This window comes from Lynx rufus, unplaced genomic scaffold (assembly GCF_022079265.1).
Source record: "Lynx rufus isolate CCGP_SWC_20201006 ecotype Redwood Valley unplaced genomic scaffold, mLynRuf1.p SCAF_1, whole genome shotgun sequence".
NCBI classification, from domain to species: domain Eukaryota; kingdom Metazoa; phylum Chordata; class Mammalia; order Carnivora; family Felidae; genus Lynx; species Lynx rufus.
Window position 1 is genome coordinate 189,051,437 of NW_025814823.1, and position 18,893 is coordinate 189,070,329.

Here is an 18,893-nt window from a genome sequence, read left to right on the forward strand (position 1 = left end):
GTCTATTGTTTCTTAAATTGCCATCAGGGCTTTTTTTTTCTTCCTGCTTCTTCAAGTGAAGGGTACCTCTACAAAAGGAAACTCCAGCCCCTCCTGTCCTCCACCGGCCTGTGATCATTACAAAAAAAAAAAAAAAAAAAAAAAAAAAAAAAAGAAAAAAAAAAAAGAAAAAAAAAGAAAAAAAAAAAGCACCCAAACCAAAAATTAACCAACCAAACAACCCCCAACAGCCAAGCATACATCTCTATTTTTTTTATTTTGGTCTTTTCGTTGGATTTTCCCTTCTTTTTTTTTTTTTTCTCTCCTTTTTTTTCGTGTTATCGCTCAGTTTTGAGCGAAGGTTTACATTTTTAAAAAATTTGCTTTCCAGCCCGCCTTGATCTTCTAGCGCGAGTTCATCGTCTCAAAAAAAAAAAAAATCTCTGGCTGGCGTTTTTCTTTCCTTTTTTTTTTTTTTTTTTTTTTTCAATATTTTCAAGGGGGAGGAGATTTTCCACAAGAAAAGGTTGTTTTCATGTTTGGGATTCAGGAAAGCATCCAACGGAGTGGAAGCAGCATGAAGGAAGAGCCGCTGGGCAGCGGCATGAACGCGGTGCGGACGTGGATGCAGGGCGCCGGGGTGCTGGACGCCAACACGGCGGCGCAGAGGTGGGTACCGCTCGGGGACCGCGGCCGGGGAGGCGAGCCGCAAGCAGAAGAGCCGGGAGGCGGTGGCTGCGGCCGCCGCGGGGCCCGGCCGCGCTCTTGAGTCCGCCGCTCGGCTCGGCTCGCCTCCGGGGCTCCGCGCTCCCGGGCCGCGCTGCCTTGGTCGCCTGCGGCCGGAGAGCCGGGAGCTGCCTGCGAGAAGCCCACGCTTTGCCGGCACTTTTCCCTGCTTCGCCTGTGACTGTTTTCATTTCGTTTTAAGCCAGAAGAGGCGTCTCATCAGCACGATGTTGGATATCTGTGTTTTTTTATGTGATTGCTCTTTCTTTCCCGGCCGGTTGTCTCCTCTTTCTTTTTCTTTCTTTCTTTCTTCCTTCTTTTCTTTTCTCTTTCTTTTCTTTTCTTTCTCTTTTCTTTCTTTTCTTCCTTTCTTTCCTGCCTTTTTTCTTTCTTTCTTCTTTTCTTTCTTCCCTCCTTTCTAAACTTTTTTTCTTCTCTTCTTTCTTTTCCTTCCTTCCTCTTTTTCTTAACTCCTTTTTCCCCTCCCTTCCCTTTTTCTTTTCTTCCTTCTTCACTTCTTTTCCTTTTTCCCTTTCCTTTCCCCCTTACCTCTCTTCCTTCTTTCCATCCTCCCTTTCTTCATTCTTTCCTTCCTCTTCTTTCTTCATTCCTCCCTCCTCTCTCCTCTTCTCATTCCCTTACCTCCCTTTCTCTCCTATTTTCTCTCTCCATGTATCCCCAGAACCTTCTCTTAGTTCTCTGGTCTTGTTCTCTCTCCCTCTCTCTATCTTTCTGCTTTTCTCAGTCCACCGGTAGAACGGCAGCTCCCAACTTTGATTCTGACATTTCCTGAAAGTCTTCCCCACCCTCTGTCACCACGGCCCCTTCCAGCCCCTCTCCCACTCTCAGCTCCTGGGATGCTAGACTGTGTGACTTGGAGGCACTTCCCTTGGAGATTGACCTGGGGGAACTTTTCTGGGCACTCTTATCAACCTTTCCGAGGACGCCTGGTCCCAAGTGAGAAATGGCCTTTTTTCCCAGACCACCAGCTGGGCTTGGGGGAGTAGGAGATTTGGCTGCCCCAGGCCCTGTCGGACTCCGAGAGGGCGGAAGGGGAAAAAGGAAGATGACTAATTACCTTATCCTCATCTTCACGGGGCAGGGGACAAGTGTCTGCAACACTGTTCCCATCCCCGTTGAGTACAAGGATGGGGGTGGTTAGCAGTGAGAGTGAGTTGGGTAACTGGGCTGGAAGCGAAAGAGTGTGTGTGTGTGTGTGTGTGTGTGTGTGTGAGCGCGCCCTTGTGTTGGGCAGGCCGGGCTGTCAGTGGCCTCCCGCGCCCCTGGCACCCGAGCCTCCAGTCCCCCCGCGGGCGCGCTCAGCCGGCACCCCTGGTCCATAGGATTTCTGGAATGAGTGTGAGGGTTTTTGTGGAACAGCGAAACTTTGTCAGGACAGGTCTTTTAAACCAGCTCCCTGTTCCACAGCAACCACCCTTGACAGCTCTGAGTTGACCCCCTCAGATCCTTTTTCTCACATGCCTTATTTGGGGAGGGGGCGTGCGGTGTCCAGAGGCCGGGCGCCCGCGCCTGGCGGGGGCACGCGAGGTTTCCTGGAGGATGGCTGCGGCTTTATGAAACTGAGCCTGTTCCCCATCCATCCTCACCTGCCCTTGAGGCTGAGGCGGGAGATTCGTGGGGGTGGCGGGCACCAATTCCCATGCCTCCCTCTCTCCAAGTTGTAAACTACCAGCTGTGTTCCACGAACGCGGGTTCGCTGCATCCACCTCCACTTTTCCTTCCCACGTAGCGCGCGTCAGGTCAGAGTAAAGGCTTGCAGGGTTTTATCTCCTGCGCAAAACCCTAACAAAACTTTCATGGCTCTTCGGCGAGTTCGGGAGGGCGCGCCGTGTGCTTGGCGGGAGGAGTGGACACGCGAGAGCACGCATGTCCCGTCGCCGGGTGGGCCCCGGGCGCCGGAGGGGGCGTGTAGGGCGCCCACTAGGTGTTCTGGGGGTAGACGAGGTTGGTGCGTGAGGGCTCGCGCGTGTGTAAAGGGTGACAAAGGGTCGCGCGTCGGTGTCCCGCTTAGCCGTCTAACTCTGCGTCTTTGGCCGCAGCGGGGTGGGTCTGGCCCGGGCTCACTTTGAGAAGCAGCCGCCTTCCAATCTGCGGAAATCCAACTTCTTCCACTTCGTCCTGGCCCTCTACGACAGACAGGGCCAGCCCGTGGAGATCGAGAGGACAGCCTTTGTTGGGTTCGTGGAGAAGGAAAAAGTAAGTGGGCGCAGCGCCGCTGCCCCTCGCCCCCGACCGGGGAGCAGGCCCAGCCGCTTCGGGAGGCGCGCTCCTCGGCGAGTGCAAAGCATCCATAACACACTCCTGAGCGGGGTACCCCAAGCCACTTCCCGTCCTGGGCGAACCCGGGCTCCTCATCCATGAGGTTCTGCTCCAAAAAGTTCGCGTGGAGCCCCAGAGCTGGAGAGAGGCGAGCCCGGCTTCGCACTCCAGAGTCGAGGGCGCCTGGGATGAACCCGCCCTCAATGGCGCGACCACGCGCGGCTCCTGCCTCTGCTGACCCAGGCCCGAGCCCCCAGGCCCCACGGAATTTTCTGGAAGGGAAGAGGGAGCAGTAAGGGTCGGGAGGGCGGCAGAGGGATCACAGTTGGCCGCAATTTCTGCTGCTCCTGGGCCTGTCCGGTTCCCCGGCCGGGGGTCCCTTCTTCGGGAAAGTTGCCTCGAAGTCGGTCCACTCGCTCACGCCGACCTCTCTCCTGCGTCTCTTGTTGTGTCTTTGCGTCTCGCTGAAACCCAGGAAGCCAACAGCGAAAAGACCAATAACGGGATTCACTACCGGCTCCAGCTCCTCTACAGCAATGGTGAGGCTCAGGTCGGGTCGGGTCGGCGCCGGCACCCTGGGGCTCTGGGTGAGGGCAGGGGACGCAGCCAGATCCAGGTGGACGAGAGCCCTGAGCACGCTCGGTTTTCCGCAGTCCTCGGGGTCACCAGGCCTCCCCTAAGTTTCACCTGAGGAGGTTTCACGCAAGCAGGCCCCGAGTAGCCGGAGGGCGGCCGTGGCGGGCTCGAGCACACCTGGGGCCAGGTGTGGAGCCCTGGCCCTCGCAGGGCCAATTCCTTTCTTCCTCCCATTCCTAAGGGAGGCTGAGCTCAGACTCCAGGCCCTAAGTCCTTGGGCTCAGGGAGCTAGAGCAGTCGTGGCCTTGATAGCTCCCAAAGAGCGCGCAGAGGGGCTCCCAACTAGAGAAGGGAGAGTAGCCAGGTGGGGGTCCCGCCCCATTCTCAGCTGCTGTGCCTAGGGACTGGCCCCTCTCTGGACACTGGGGAAGATGGGGGTGGTGGTGTCCTGCCTGGGCTTCTCTGGGAGAGTAGGCGTTGCATACGCCTTGGAACCCCATTCTTTGTTGTTTGTTTGTTTATTTAGCGGCGGATCCTCTCTCACTTAATTTTCCTTCGTTCCCCACTCCCCTTCCCCTTTCCCCCAGGGATAAGGACGGAGCAGGATTTCTACGTGCGTCTCATTGACTCCATGACAAAACAAGTAAGTTTCTTAATTTCGCGCCGCGGGGTGACTCTAGCGCCTCTAAATTTGGGGAAGCCAAGAGGCTGGCTACTCCCTAGCACGGGGCCTGGAACTCGAACTCTCAACTCCAGGGCGGACCTCAGACCGCACTCTCAGCGCAGCCTTGCAAGTGATTACACACACACACACACACACACACACACACACACACACGCCTGCCGCGTGGGGAAGGTGGCTCGACGGCTCCTTCCCACCAAGGGAAACCCAGGCCTTCTGCGTTAACACTACAGGGTGCTGAGTGGGGAGAGTAAGTGCTGAACTTCCTTTGACCCTGCGGAGGAGCCCCAGGGGGCGCAAAATGTGCCCTGGGACCTCGGTGTAGAGTGGGCTGAACTTGTGAGATCCAAACCATCCGGGCCTCTCCAGGGAGGTATAGGGTAGGGAAGTGCGTGAGGAGGGAGGGGGGCTAGGTAGCTTCCTTAGCAACGGTGAGGTGAGCTGAGAGCAGAGATGACCCACTCCACAGATTTCTTTCTTTCTTTTTTTTTTTTTTCTTAAAAGGAGGTTGTGGTAGTAGTACTGTTGGAAGAGGGAGCAACAATTGTTACAGAGTATTTTGTAAAAATCCTCCTGCTTTTGCCTCCGAGTTTGGCAAGAAGCCAGGCAGCGAGAGTGAGCTTGTGGTCTTAAAGGTATATAGACGGCATTTTCTGAAACTCCCCAACACGCGGGTGTCAAGCAGTATACATTAAGGTTGAGTTATGGTTTAAAAGATACAATTATGAGCCGAGTCAGAAAAGAGGCCTGACGTTTTAATGAGGCACAGGAGCCTTTTTTTTTTTTTTTTTTTTTTTTTAATTTTAAGGCATAGTTTAGTTTCAGAATTAAGTAGCTGGTTAGGTAGTTGGAGGACTTAGTAACAAAAAAGAAGCCAGCTTTACTGGGTGGGGGAAAGAAATTAGAACAAAGAGAAAAGTTATCAAAGTGTACCAACTACCAATTTAGTAAGATGGATAAAACTTATTTGCTTGATTGCGATTTTAAAATATTCCCTTTAAAATAAGGAGGGTGATCTTCTTTAATAGATACTCACTTAGAAGTTTTCAAATTAGGGCATACATGCACATTTAAAAATTGTTTTTAGATAAGCATGGCTTGAATATGTTGTACACAATGCACATTCATAAGCTGTTGGAAGTTTTAAAATATACTCAGCAAGAACTTTTCAATAATAGCTAACTTTGATTATTAGTCTCATATTTTATGGTGAACTAAGAAAAAAACATGAGGGTATGAAATGTAGTTTTAACAATAATAAATAAATACATATTGAAATCTATTTTAAGTTATTTGCCCAAAATATTTGGCTTTCCTGAAGATTTAATTCTTTGTTGATTGGTCAGAGTAAAGTCACATTTGTGACTTTCGGTCTTCTTTTCTTTACTGGTTTTGATTATTATATAGGATAATTCCCTTTCATTTGAACACATTGTATTTTGTTAGTTAAAAAAATTTTTTTATCCTGCCAAGCAGAAACAGAAAAGCCTGATTTCAGTAACATTTTTTTTTTTTTACTGTATCAAAACAAAAATGCCTTAAGTGGAGTTTTGTTTTAAAAAATTGTCTTTGATACCGTACGTATCTTTTCCTGCCATTCTCATCAGAGGAAAGAAAAGGTGGGGGAGGGGAAAGTATGAACTCTAATACATATTCCATATGTATTTATTAGAATTTACTTTTCAAAGATAAAAAATCCCCACAAACCTGTCTGCTTGTGCAACATTGTCCACTTAAATATTAAATTATAGGCAGCACTATGAAATGAACAATTTTAAGGAGTTCAAAACTGGGACATGTTTGGAGTGATTAACTGCTTTCAAAACTTTATTTTAGACCCCTTAAACAAAAAGTGCCACCAAGAATTGATTTTCCCATTATGAAATGAACTGACTTTATGCAGTCTCATATGGTGGGAGAATAATCTTGATTTTTATAAAGCAATACATCAAATATCATTTTACTAACAAGGTCATAGAGCTTAAAAACTCTTAGGGCATTTTTTGACTGCATGGTATTATAAATTCTATGAGTTGGAGGTGGGGAACTAGATCAAGATACAATTTATTTTTAATAATAACAGATATGAGAAAGTCATTTGCCATAATATGACATCTCACTGAAAGTTAAAATTATAAATGTATACAATTATATATTTTGGTGGGGAGAGACCTGAAAAAGGTTTAAATAATTATCTGAATTAAGTCCAAAAATACCAAGAGAAAGTGATTTTTTGTTTTTGAGGCATTCCTGTTTGCTCTCATAATAATTGTCTAATGCCTTCTGTGGTAGCTTTCGCTTTGAAAGGCAATCCCTGACCATTATCTGTTTGTTTGTTGATTATGTGCTGTAAGAGTTTGGGAAGTAGGTTAGCTACTTGTATACATAGTTAATACAATAGTCTTCAAAAAGAGTTCAGTGTGAAGAAGCATAACTTTTCTTGCTGTGACATTATTATTATATTTTAGCCTTGATTGGTGAAACAGCAGATTCTCAACTAGCTTGAAATTATTCTATGATAATTAACTACCACGTCTGATTTAAAATTTCTTAATTTTTTTAATTTTAGTTAAATATGAAGTGACCCGTTCAAGTAAGGCTTGACATAAGCTGACTGATTAAATGGTTACAATTTTTTTCCCCTGTGAAATTCTTCCAGATAGAGTCAGGATTTTGATGTTTAGAGTAAAGAATGGGATAATTTCAATGACAGGATGAATTAATAACATCATAATTTTTGGAGGGAATACCTAGCCACAGTTCAAGTGTCTCCTCTTAGCTGCTTGCTCGTAACATTTTTCATATCACAGAGGCAGATTTTGTGTGTGATGTCTTATCTTTGACTCACAAGTTGGGGTTAAAACTCAAAGGGAATCTTTGGCAAGGAGAATCCAAAACTAGCTGTGCATTCTATATTTTCATACAATGTTCTTGAACTTGGGTGGAGTTAGCAGCATCGAAGTCAAACAGAAATGTACTCAATCAACCAAGATGTATTAGTGTGACACAGTATTTCACACCTTTTCAAAGTGTCTCATTACACTATTTTGGGTAATGACTCTTAATTTTGGACTCAACTGGGAAAGATGAAGTTTTATTACAAGTGTATGTGTAAGAATCTGAGCCCCCTTATTCCCATGCCTCTCTCATAAAACACAAAGGATGTAATGATATTTAAAAAATTCATCCACCAACTAGAAAATAAGAGGCTTGCTTTTGGGAAGGGTTGTTCAAAACCAAGTTTAGCTGGACTAAAAATAGGTTGTTTTTGTGTCATTGCTGTTTTTGGTATTCCATTAGAGAGCATGCAAAAAGGCCTGTAGGATCCAGAAGTTTATGGCTGTTGCGTTCAGAAACAATATCTACTACAGAAGTTCAAATGAACCCAGTGGGGGAGGTCTGAGGTTTAATGTGGCTCATTTCAGATTTTCATGTAGTATTTGAAATATAATTATGTTATGTGATTGCTTTGGTGAGTTAACATGAAATAGTTAAAAAAAGCCTTTAACTTATCTTCCCTCCTACCATCTTGCTTTAAAAAAGTGACATTTTTATAATTCAAACAAAGAGTACCAAATTCCATAAAGTTATCTAAAACTAATTACTCTTGCCCCCAGACAGAAACTCTTTTTTGGAAAGGGGAAAATGATAGTCACATAATCTTTGTCATGTATGGATTTGAAGGGAGGTGATGTGGTAAGGGAACCCTAAAAAGGTCCTAGCATAGTGGAAAGTCCAAAGTACAATAATCAGAAATGCTGTCATATTTATCTTACAAACTAATCTTCTTTATATATTTCTTTTGATGTTCCCAGTACTTTAAGTTATTGATGCAAGTGCATTTTTTCCTATTGATTGTTTCATTATATCCTGCCACAGCTGCGTAGATTTGATTAACCACCCTTTCAGTTCATGGTTCTTCATTGGTAGATAAACACATTTTTAGTATATCAATAAGTTCGAAAGGAATTCACAGGCCAGCAGAGAGGTTCTTTCATACATTTGGGGAAACAAACAAACAAAAAAAGACAGGGCAAGTTTATAGTCAGGAGCCATATTTCAGCAGCTTTCTCTCTCCTTTGGTAACATGTCAAAAATGCAGGTGATTTAAATTTCCTTGCACATAGAGGAATGAAGAAGTTTGGAATTTTTATGCATGATCAGGACCTGTGTTTGGGAAAATGTAAACTCATCACAGTGGAAAATGTGTTGTTTGGAGTCTGGGGGTGAAAACAAAGCTGATGGTTTTGGAGAGATTGCCGGAGCCAGATGGCCTAGTACTTCCCCAGTCTGGCGGTCCAACTGCTCCCTCCTGGATAATATACAGCCATTTGTTCAGGGATATTTACGCTAGAGCTGTTTCCATGTGAATGTTTGAACAGCATTAAAAACGAACATATTAGTAGTGATGCATTTATCGAACTCCTATGACTATACCAATAGTCTGTTCTTAGGTCTTTACTTATATTGGTGACAGGAGCAAAGGAGTGTTTGGATGTTGGTGAATTGTTTATATAGTTGTTGAGCAAAGATGATTTGGTCTCAGTGAATAAAATATGTAAGCATTTGGAGCCAAACTAATGAAAATAATGATAGCACCTACCTTGAAGCTCTGTTGTGAGAATTCATACATGCAAAGTGCTTAGAATAGTGACTGGCACATATTAAGTGCTTAATAAATTAGCTGCTTTTATTATTTTATTATTATTATTATTGTCCCATTGGGTTGACAAAACCAGCTGTATCTACTAATATACATGTAAATATAATTATCATATGAGTGAAATATCTCATTACTGTTAGAAAAAGAAATATAATATGGGATTGTTAGAATGATTCAATTTTTATCTTGGTGCTTGAATAACATAAGGGATTTCATTTCTTTGAGACATTAAAGATGTATTCTAAAGCTAACTGCTTTTGATATACATTCTCTTTTTATTCAAGGCTGTGATATAACTGAACAGTATACTGAATATGATATCATTCCTTTGCAACTTTCCTAATTCAGTTCTGAAAACAGGCCTGCTTAGCTGCTGAGCTGAAATTACATCTTTATAATTTGTTCACCAGTAGCCAAGCTGCTAATTGAAGCAAAATAATTTTTTATTTTATCCCACTATTAATGTTGGATTGCTGTTTGACACAATTGTTTATGAAATGTCAGATTTGTAGTGTTTCCTTTGGCACAGGTTAATTTTTAACTAGGGCTCCTTCACCTTCTGGAAATTTCTGGGATCACATAAGCTAGCACTTTTTTTTTAAATGACAAGTAATATAACTTGGTGGTTGAATGCAATGATTAATAGTACAGTACATTGATATTGTAGGTGTTCATATTATTTTTTGATTAGTTCCAATTCTTGCTAACTTGCTACCAAAGGCTTGTTGACAGTCTGTATTTAGAGGACATTTTACTTCTGGTTGAAGGAGGTACTTTGTACATTCATGAACTTATTCTTGAAGGTGACAAATTAGGTTTGGCCTTTATTTTGTATGTAGAAAATGAAGTAACATATTTTCAAGGTTACTATTTTTATTTAAAAGGAAAATTAGGAGTTTGGGTTAGTTATGGGTAACCTCCCTTTCTTTCTTTCCTTCTCTTTCTTTCTTTCTTTCTTTTCCTCTCTTTCCCTTTTTTCTTTTCTTTCTCCCTCTCTTTCTTTCTCTCTTTCTTTCTTTCTTTCTTTCTTTCTTTCTTTCTTTCTTTCTTTCTTTCTCCTTCCTTCCTTCCTTCCTTCCTTCCTTCCTTCCTTCCTTCCTTCCTTCCTTCCTTCCTTCCCTCTAATGATGAGAAGTCTCCTACTATTTGATTGTAAACCAAAAAAGACTCTTAATGAAAACATTTACTCCTCAAACCCTTTTGGATTTGAAGAACCAAAGTCAAAAGTATTTTCCTCACCCTCTTTGTTTTGGCATAGAACACAAAGAGTTAAAACTATTAGAAAAGTAAACAAAGAAAAGCCGTGCTCAATTCTCTGTATTTCCTTTGGCATGCTATTGAAGTGTGATCCTGGTGCATTTTCACTGTGTATCTTTCCTTTCACTGTGTGGTCTTTATCCATAGTAAGTTTCAATTAACTTTTAAGACCCAGTGATATTTTGGAAAAGCAAGGATGAACCACACTTCACCAAATGCCATCTAAAATAGTGGCAACTGAGGCACATTTTTTCTACTGATTGATTTATTCCTTTTCACAGATGATATAGGTGAATTTATAATTGGGCATTTGAAATTGATGGCATTTTATTCTCTCGCAGTAAAACTTCTGGTACTGCTGTTGCATAAGGCTATGAAAGTTTAACGATTCCTATTTTTTTTCCTCTTTTTTGTTCACTAAAAAAACTATTCTGGAAAAAACCCTCAACCTGAAAATTAATGGAGTGTTAAAAATAATTTGCTATTTTCTTTCTGCTTATTAGAAGAGGGCATTAAGAAAAGGGAGGTTGGTATATCAGAAAGCTAAATCCGCTCCACATGTGTCACTTTTGACAACTTCTTTATCAATTGCATCAGGTTTTTAAAGTTGAGATGAAGTTAGTGCTGTTTATTCTTTCACTTTTCTTCCTGTACAAGTATTCCTGTCACTGTCAGCGATTTACTTGCCATTGGAAGGATTACGGTCAATATTGTTTTCTACTTGATAATTGCATTTTGTATTTCTTAGGTTAAAACCCTAACTTGCTTTGCCATCAATTCATTTATTTAAATAATATATTTTATATACTTTCTCTCCCCATCCTGCCCATGTCTGTTAATAGGCCTCAGGTCTGTACTCCTGATAAACACATTGATTTATTTAAATCACTGTTGTCTTTGTCATTCTCACAGCAGACTACCTTCCTCTCAGTGAGCAGACGCATGATTTACTGTGGAGGATGAAAATAAGCCTTCTTCTTGGTGTCCCATTGTCTGGGCCCTAAACCAGCTGTCTATTAAAATGGTTTCACTTAAAATAGTCAATGCCGTTTATATGCTTCTGTGATCTCCCAGCTGATCCAGGCTCAGGGCGCTTGATTCACACCCCACAGAGGCACATATTTAAATTAGTAAGAAAAGCAGAAACTTCTAAGTTGGTATTAGAAGATCCCTTTCCTTTTAGGCTTAAAGTCTGGGTTTGCTGAACTGTGAACCCGTCTTTACGGTGTATGAAATGTAGATGGTAGAGAGTTGATGTGTGGCTATCAGCTGTATGTGTAAGCTGGAGGGAGAGCTTGGTGGCATTTTTAAAAGGTCTATTTGTTGACACGCTGCTTCAGAGATATTCAGCAAAATAAATGTATCATATTTTCCGATTTTGGATCTCATCAGAATGTTGATTTCTTGGCCCATATCTTTCATACGAGTGTGTGTGTGTGTGTGTGTGTGTGTGTGTGTGTGTGTGTGTTTAAGCAGCTTTTTCAGTAACAAATACTGCACAGGTGAGGTCAGAGGGAGATCTGCCTGTGACTGAGTTCCACTCTGTAATTGATTCTGTTCTACTAAGCTTCTAGTTCACTGTACTTACAGGGTTTTAATTCTACTTCATAGAAGAGTGAGGAAACTCCCTCTTTCTCTTGCTTTTATTTCAGAAGTCACAGAAGTAGTACTTCTTTCTCTGCATGTATGTGCTGAAAAATATTGTTCTGTTGAGGCCTCAGAAAGAGAGACAGCAGAAACTTCATGCTGCCACCCCTCCCCGGAATGCTTAACTATTTCTGAGCAAATGCAAACTCATGCTTTTATTTTAATATGCTAGATTTAGAGAAAGATTCTCCATTTTGAGTCTGCTTGCCAGAAGTGAAGTGGCAATTTGGCATTTGATAAAGAGATGTATTACAGAGGCCCTGGGCCTTTGACAAATGATGTTTAGTCACTAAAGCTAAAAACATAGGCTCTCTGGGCATGCACGGATCATCTACTGTTTGGGGAAGTTGTGAGCATATCTGTATTGCAGCGTGTCTTTCATTGGGTATCATCACTGATTTCAGTGGAACCAGCAGCCTCAACAAAAATAATATTGGTCTCATCTAGAAAGAATCAAAATGAGAAGGTCTGATGTAACTGTTATGCATTCCTCTTAAAGAAACCAAACTTCTTTTTTTTTTTTTTTAAACAGGAGGGAAAACCCTGCAATATCTACGAGTATATTTACCAAGTTACTTGTATTAGTTTAGCATGACAAAAAACTGAAGTTGAAATGGAGGTTATCAGGATATTAAGAGAACAACCAAAACATGTAGTGGTAATAGGATGCCACAAAAATGCATCCGATTAGAGTTTGTTAGCACCATATATGAGACCTAATCAGTTATTTACTGTGTTTCTTTGGTTTTAGCAGTGATTGCAATAAATAAAGCAGACAGATACAATTTTTGGTTTTCAAAATGTTTTTGATTTACTTAATGCATTTTCTTGACTAAAGCAGCTTCTTGGGCGTTTGAAAAGGTCTTTTCAGAGTACAGGAAAGAGTCATCAGTGTGTGCTAAAACTAGTGGATGAACATTTTAGGCATAATATGATATTACCATAATCTAGATTAGCTCTCTATAAGATAGTTATGAATCACATAAGATGAAGTAGTGACTTCACGGGGGGGAAATCTGGCTGATGGTCTCTGGTGGATGGCAGGCACCACCTTAACCAAATGGTCAGTTTACCGTACCATTTCGTTTACTGTACCATTACAGTAATCAACTAGTCGACAGTGTGATTTGATACACCAAGAAGAACCCAGAATCACATCTGTGGTATTCTGGCCTTGAATTGGGTAACTTTACTCTAAATCTGAGGAAACATCAGACAAACCCAAACTGAAGGTATTCGACAAAAGAACTGGCCTATATTCTTTAACAATGTCAATATCATGAAATACAGACTCAGGAATGTTCTGTTTTAAAGGACACATGGCAGCTGAATGCAATGATTGATATTGTATTTTTTTTTTTCACTGTGAGGGACATTATTTTGTAATTGGTGAATCTCAATAAAGTCTGTAGATTAGATTATTGTATTGTATCAGTGCTAATTTTCTGATTCAGATAATTGCCCTGTGGTTATTGAAGAGAATGCTTTGGTTTAAGGAAATACATGCTGAACTATTTAGGGTATGTCTCCAGTTTACTTATCATGGTTAAGGAAAAAAAAATTGAAAAGAATAAGCAGATTTAGTGAAGTGTAAACATTTGAGGAATCTGGTTAAAGACTATCTTGTAATTCTTTTTATATTCTTGCAACTTTCCTGTCAGTCTAAAATTGTGTCCAAATAAAACATTAAAAAATACAGAGTTATGGTGGGCTAACCATAAAAAAAAATGGTTTTGATGGGCCAGTCGTAGAGAAAGGTTTTCTCCTTATACAGGTACTTTTCATCATGTTTTTATTTGTTGTTGCAATTTTTGTTCTATAATGGAGTTAGATATCACACCCAGAGTCTGCTCTAGGGTCTGTACACACTGTGTCTTAAGCTGTCTCCATCATTTACAGGTTCTGAAAGTACCAGGCTTATAAACAAAGCACAGTAGAGGCAACTCCCAGTTAGTTACTGCAGCATCTCTATGTCCTAAATAAGCATAGTCTCTGGTTTTGTCACCAAGTAGTTTTGTCACCAAGAAATTGAGAGTTATCTAAATGTGTGAAAGTAATTTTATTAATAATCTTAAGTTGTGTCATGTTAGTCTTATGCAGTGATACAGTGTTAAGTTAGTTAATATGTATCCCGATGTAGGCATTGCTCTGCGAATAGCTGTGTTTTTCTTTGGCCCAGGTATTCACACGTAGAGCTTCCAGGAAACTGCTCTCTCAGGGAAACTTCGTGGTGATTTTAAGCAAAATGTTTGTATGCACATTACTGAGAACAGACAAAGATGTATTGGCTGATGAGGTGATTTGGAATCTAAATTTTGGGAGTCAGATGTAACTCTTCTCAGTTGAGGGAGATAACTCTATGGCTTAAGCCCACACACACAGCATATGCCGGCAAATATTACTGTTTGGGTGGGTGTACACCCTGGGGAGCACATGTTTTCAGCCTGTAGGTGGAAGGAAGGATTTTCCCTGATTGATGAATCATCTCAAAGAAGACACAGTTAGTGAATGGACTCATTAGCCATACCCCCACTTGTTTTCTGCTACTCATCTCTGGAACACTAAACGTTGGCATTAGAAATAGTAAAATGAGGCGACAAACACATATTTAAAAATCAAATCCATGTGCTTTTCTATATTTTAAATCACTAGTATCCGAATCTTCTAAACCTTCCAGGCTTTTCCTCCTCGTTGATTAGATTTATTTTATTCTGAATTGAAAGGAGAATTGTGGTTGTCTTGACAACAGAAGTTCATCTCACACACTGATCCAAAGGTGTGCGTCTTAATAATGTGGTTGACGGGACAAAGAGGAACATATGTCCTCTACTTGATTTGGGTTGATCCTTAACAACGTATCTTGAAACAGACAGTCTTGGGCTCCCAAAAGCTAATTGGCCCCCAGCAATGGTGAAATGATCAAGTACTCAATTGCGATAGTTTGTTCTTTGCTACTTGGTTCCATTTTTAGCTCAATTGGTGCCTTTGTTTACAGGCCATAGTGTATGAAGGCCAAGACAAGAACCCAGAAATGTGCCGAGTCTTGCTCACACACGAAATCATGTGCAGGTAAGAAATACCTTGTTCTCTCCCTTTAATTAGCAAGGAGAAGATGAATTTGTATCTCAAATCTAGGTGAGCACAGGCCTATTTTTGGGTGTATATTTATCTTGCTTCTATTAGATGATCTAAAAAGAACTATTAAACACAAGTGTTTGGTAGTAAAGTGTCAGGCATCACAGTGGTTCTCAATTATTTATTAGACTTCATCCCGGAAGACATACATTTCCATTTTGATATCACACTGTTAATGGGCACAAAGCAATGCCCTCCCCTTCTTCCTCTCAATCAAATAAAATACAATATAACCTTTTAGTGTTAATATATGTGTTCAACTGCGTTGCTAGTAAAATGAGTAAGAGTTCTATTGATGTCAGCAGAAGCCTCTGGTTTGGATAAGATTTAAAAGTTATAGTTCCCCTTTTTAATTCTCCCACTTCAAAATATGACCATCAGTACATAGGCATCATTCCTCCTTAAACTTAGTGTGGGTTCCCCTCACCCCTTGCATCTGATCTGTTCCTCTTAGTTACCCTGTATATAACTCTGACAATGTAGCTAATATTTCTCAGTAGTAGTGAGCTTTTGGAAGGATGGCACACTTTTACACCTGAAAGATATCAAAATTCATGTCACCCACAAACGAGTGTATTTATTTTGCCTGTAATCAGGCACAAGCTACATTTGAAAATAAGCAAGGAGACCAAATTCACTTTCATGGCCTCAGCCAGTCCTCCACACTTGAGAGAGTAGATGAGAGAACAGCCTTTAGACTTGCGGTATAGGATTTTTATTCTTCATAAAATAACACCAGCGTAAAATAACACCTGATATATTCTGAGTAATTGGATAAAGCATGAAGATGCCACTACGCATCAGAGAAAGGCTACTAATTGCTTTGTTAGCCATGCAGGCTCTCTCTGGCACAAAGCATGCTTGGCTCCTGACTATTACTGACCAATCCCTTTAGACCTTCAGCTGCCACTTCAGCACGGGAGGGTGGGCTTTATTTGCTGCTCGTGGACTTGTGGGGAAAGCTATCTTAAAACTCTACAGGTGGAAATGAAATAAAAGGGGCTCAGTGTGTTTTCTTACTGAAATCCCAAATATTAACTTCTATATCTATAATTCTATGTGGATATAAAAATTTCTTTTTTTTCTCTTCAAAAAGCATGCTTTGAATAGATTATTCTAAATTACTCAGGAGTTTCACAAGTGTTCACTTCAGTGATTTGTAAAACTTGTTAATTATTCCATGAAGAGGTTGCTTTTCCCTACCTTTAAAATAGTAACAAAACCCAAAAATATGGTTTTTCAATTTCTTAGAAGATATCATTAGGCAAAAATTAGTGTCATACTTATATGTAAGGAAGAATTGTAAAACTGAGTTACACTTTTCAGAATTAAATGAGTAAAATCATTTTGAAAAGCATTAAAAGTGATCTCCTTTGTATTACTACTTTTCTGATCATATCTCTATTTTAGCTTCCCACAATTAGCATGTCATTAGAATGAATTTTCTATGTTCTATTACATGTGATTCTAGCAAATAAGGGACAGGCAGAAAGATGGATCTCGAACAATAAGCCAACTAATGTCTACGTATCATAGATTTGCATCTCATATCTGTACATGTTTGGACTATGCTGGAAATAATTCTATTCTTAAAATACTTAAAGATATATTATGCCTTTCACACATAAGCCTGCCCTCTATTAATGCAGTTTATATTTTTCTTGTTCTTAAAATTCATTGGTCCAAAGTACTTTATTATGCTGGTTGGCGTGCTTTACTGCTGATGTTCTTTCTATTTTTCAGAAACATAAAAATAGCAAAAATAAAACTCTCAAGCCACTGAAGGCAAATGATGATATTTGTACTGCAGGGCTAAGAGGGAAAAGCCATATTCAAAATGTCATCCTGCTAATGTTACAGATTACGGTTTTCCTGGCTGCCTATAGATGTGTAAGGGGTACTGTTTGTTTACCAGGCCGCCATGACCCTATTACACAAACCTGTCATCTATTGTGTGGCTAACAGTCTTTTAAATTGCAAATCTGATGCTCTTTAGGGGGCTTTAGGAAAAAAATTCTCACTTTCCACACCATCCTATTTCTCTTGATTTCTTGCCTGTTGTAAGTGGAAGTTGGGATGTGCTGAATTTGCACCAGGGGTGCAAATGCAGGCTCAATTATAAGCATAAAATTAGAGTCTGTTCACCATTAATCAGCCTGGCTAATTGCTATGCACCACCATTAGCCATATGGTGTGAAAGACAGCTTGCTCTCCCCAAGATGAAATTTCTTCATTGCAGACATGAAATAGTGAGGGCCCTGGATTTTAAAATAGCTTGTTTTAGATATTTAATTTCTAAACAACTTTCTGCAGTGCTTTCTATCAAGGCTAACAGCACAATAAAACTTTGCATTTATGTCACAAAAGCTGTATATTTATAGTACATTGGAGCTATGGTAAAGAAGACACAAAAATTTAGATAGACAAGAAAGGGCTTGGATGATTCTGTTTTGTTGCAGGCAAAGAAAAAAGAAAAAAAAAGAAAAAAAAAGAAAAACACCAGGGAGTTTTTTCTCAGGTGGTTGCAAATTAAAAAAATATATATTTTATTCTGTTGAGAGGGTAACCCCATTGCATGAGCTGGCTAAAGAACTTACTGCCATTAGATCATAATTATTGCCTGTCTTTGAGACAAAACCTCTTAGACTTGATGGCATAGAATTCTTTTTGTGGTATTCTGGGAGAGTTTCTGCATTTTTGGTAAGTTGGAATCTATCGTACCAATTATCATTATATTTTGCTAATACTTAGTGGTTAAGTTCTCTAAAAAATATGCCCCCTGCAGGATTTTTTAAAGCAGGAGTCTATAAGGGATTTGATTATATGTGCATCTCAACATCCTGTAAGTTTAAATGTAAATGGAAAATAGGAACTGTGCTTGGTAGGTGAGTCCTAGTTCCCAGTGCCCCAGGCAGGCCAGGGCAGATTTTCTCTCCTTCCAGTGCACAGGAAGATTTCAGGGGATGGGTGTTCAGTTTAGGAAAGCATTCTTTTTCCATTATCAGTGCCCAGCCTCTTGTGGGACCATGAGTTCCCAGGGCAAGCCTGGCCCCTTGAAACAGTCTGTTCTTCCTTACTCTTCTGCTGGCTTATTCTGATTTTGTGCTTCAGATTTCTACCTAAGCACGGTTTTCTTCAGGAAAGCATCTCTGGCCCTTGGTCTGAGTTTTGTCCCCTTGTTATGAATTCCTATTATATCCCATGCTTTTCCTTCATAGTGCCCAGCACATTGTAACCGTGTGCCCAGGACCCGTCCTCCTTTGCTGAGCTAAGAGCTCCTTGAAGGCAGAGAAGTCACTGAGCTTTCCTCTCTGTTAGTTGTCCCATGTGTGAATTGGGGGGAAAATGTTACTTCTCTCCCAGGGTGGTTGTTAGGATTAAATGTTGTAATCCCAGTAAATACTTACCATGGTGCCTGACACAGGAATAGCAGCAGTATTAGCAGTAATATTAGTAGAAGCAGAAGAAGTAGTAACAGTGACCCGGTTATCTGCAGCGTCTACCTATGTACCTGGTACATAGTTGTTCAGAGTGAAAGATGATAAAAGAACACTGAAGAGTGTTGCCTACTGTAACATTAACATACTTTGTTCATTTGAGGTTTGGTGGTTAAGGATGTTTTTATTCATTCTTTTAACACCTGCTATGTGCAAAGCACTGTGGAACGCAGAGCCAAAGGACTGGTCTTGCAATAAGAGAGTTTACAGGTTAGCCTGGGAGATGCGACCTATTAGCAGGAGGCCACACTACAGTGTAGACAGGGTTGTCTGTGATGAGGGGTGAAGCGAAAGATGGTGGCTGTTCTGAGAAGGGAGGATGTACCTGCAGGTGGGTAGTAGCTGTAGGTATGGGGGGGGGTTGAGATAGGACAAGAGTTTTAGAGGGTATATGAAGAAGTGTCTGGGTCCGTTTGCTGGTGGTCTGGCAGGATTTCTCTGGGGAGAGGAT

At 41.1% G+C, this 18,893-nt stretch overlaps 1 protein-coding gene across 3 annotated transcripts in view; it reads left to right on the forward strand.

Moving 5' to 3' along the window:
* The first annotated feature begins 455 nt into the window (after nucleotides 1-455).
* Nucleotides 456-18,893, forward strand: part of EBF1 (EBF transcription factor 1) — a 390,645-nt gene continuing 372,207 nt past the window's right edge. For all 3 annotated transcript variants that reach the window (XM_047091804.1, XM_047091811.1, XM_047091820.1), the window contains exons 1-5: nucleotides 456-648; nucleotides 2,766-2,922; nucleotides 3,461-3,524; nucleotides 4,149-4,204; nucleotides 14,806-14,879. In XM_047091804.1, the coding sequence (XP_046947760.1) occupies nucleotides 515-648; nucleotides 2,766-2,922; nucleotides 3,461-3,524; nucleotides 4,149-4,204; nucleotides 14,806-14,879 (485 nt within the window). In that variant the 5' untranslated portion in view covers nucleotides 456-514. The remainder of the gene's footprint in view (nucleotides 649-2,765; nucleotides 2,923-3,460; nucleotides 3,525-4,148; nucleotides 4,205-14,805; nucleotides 14,880-18,893) is intronic.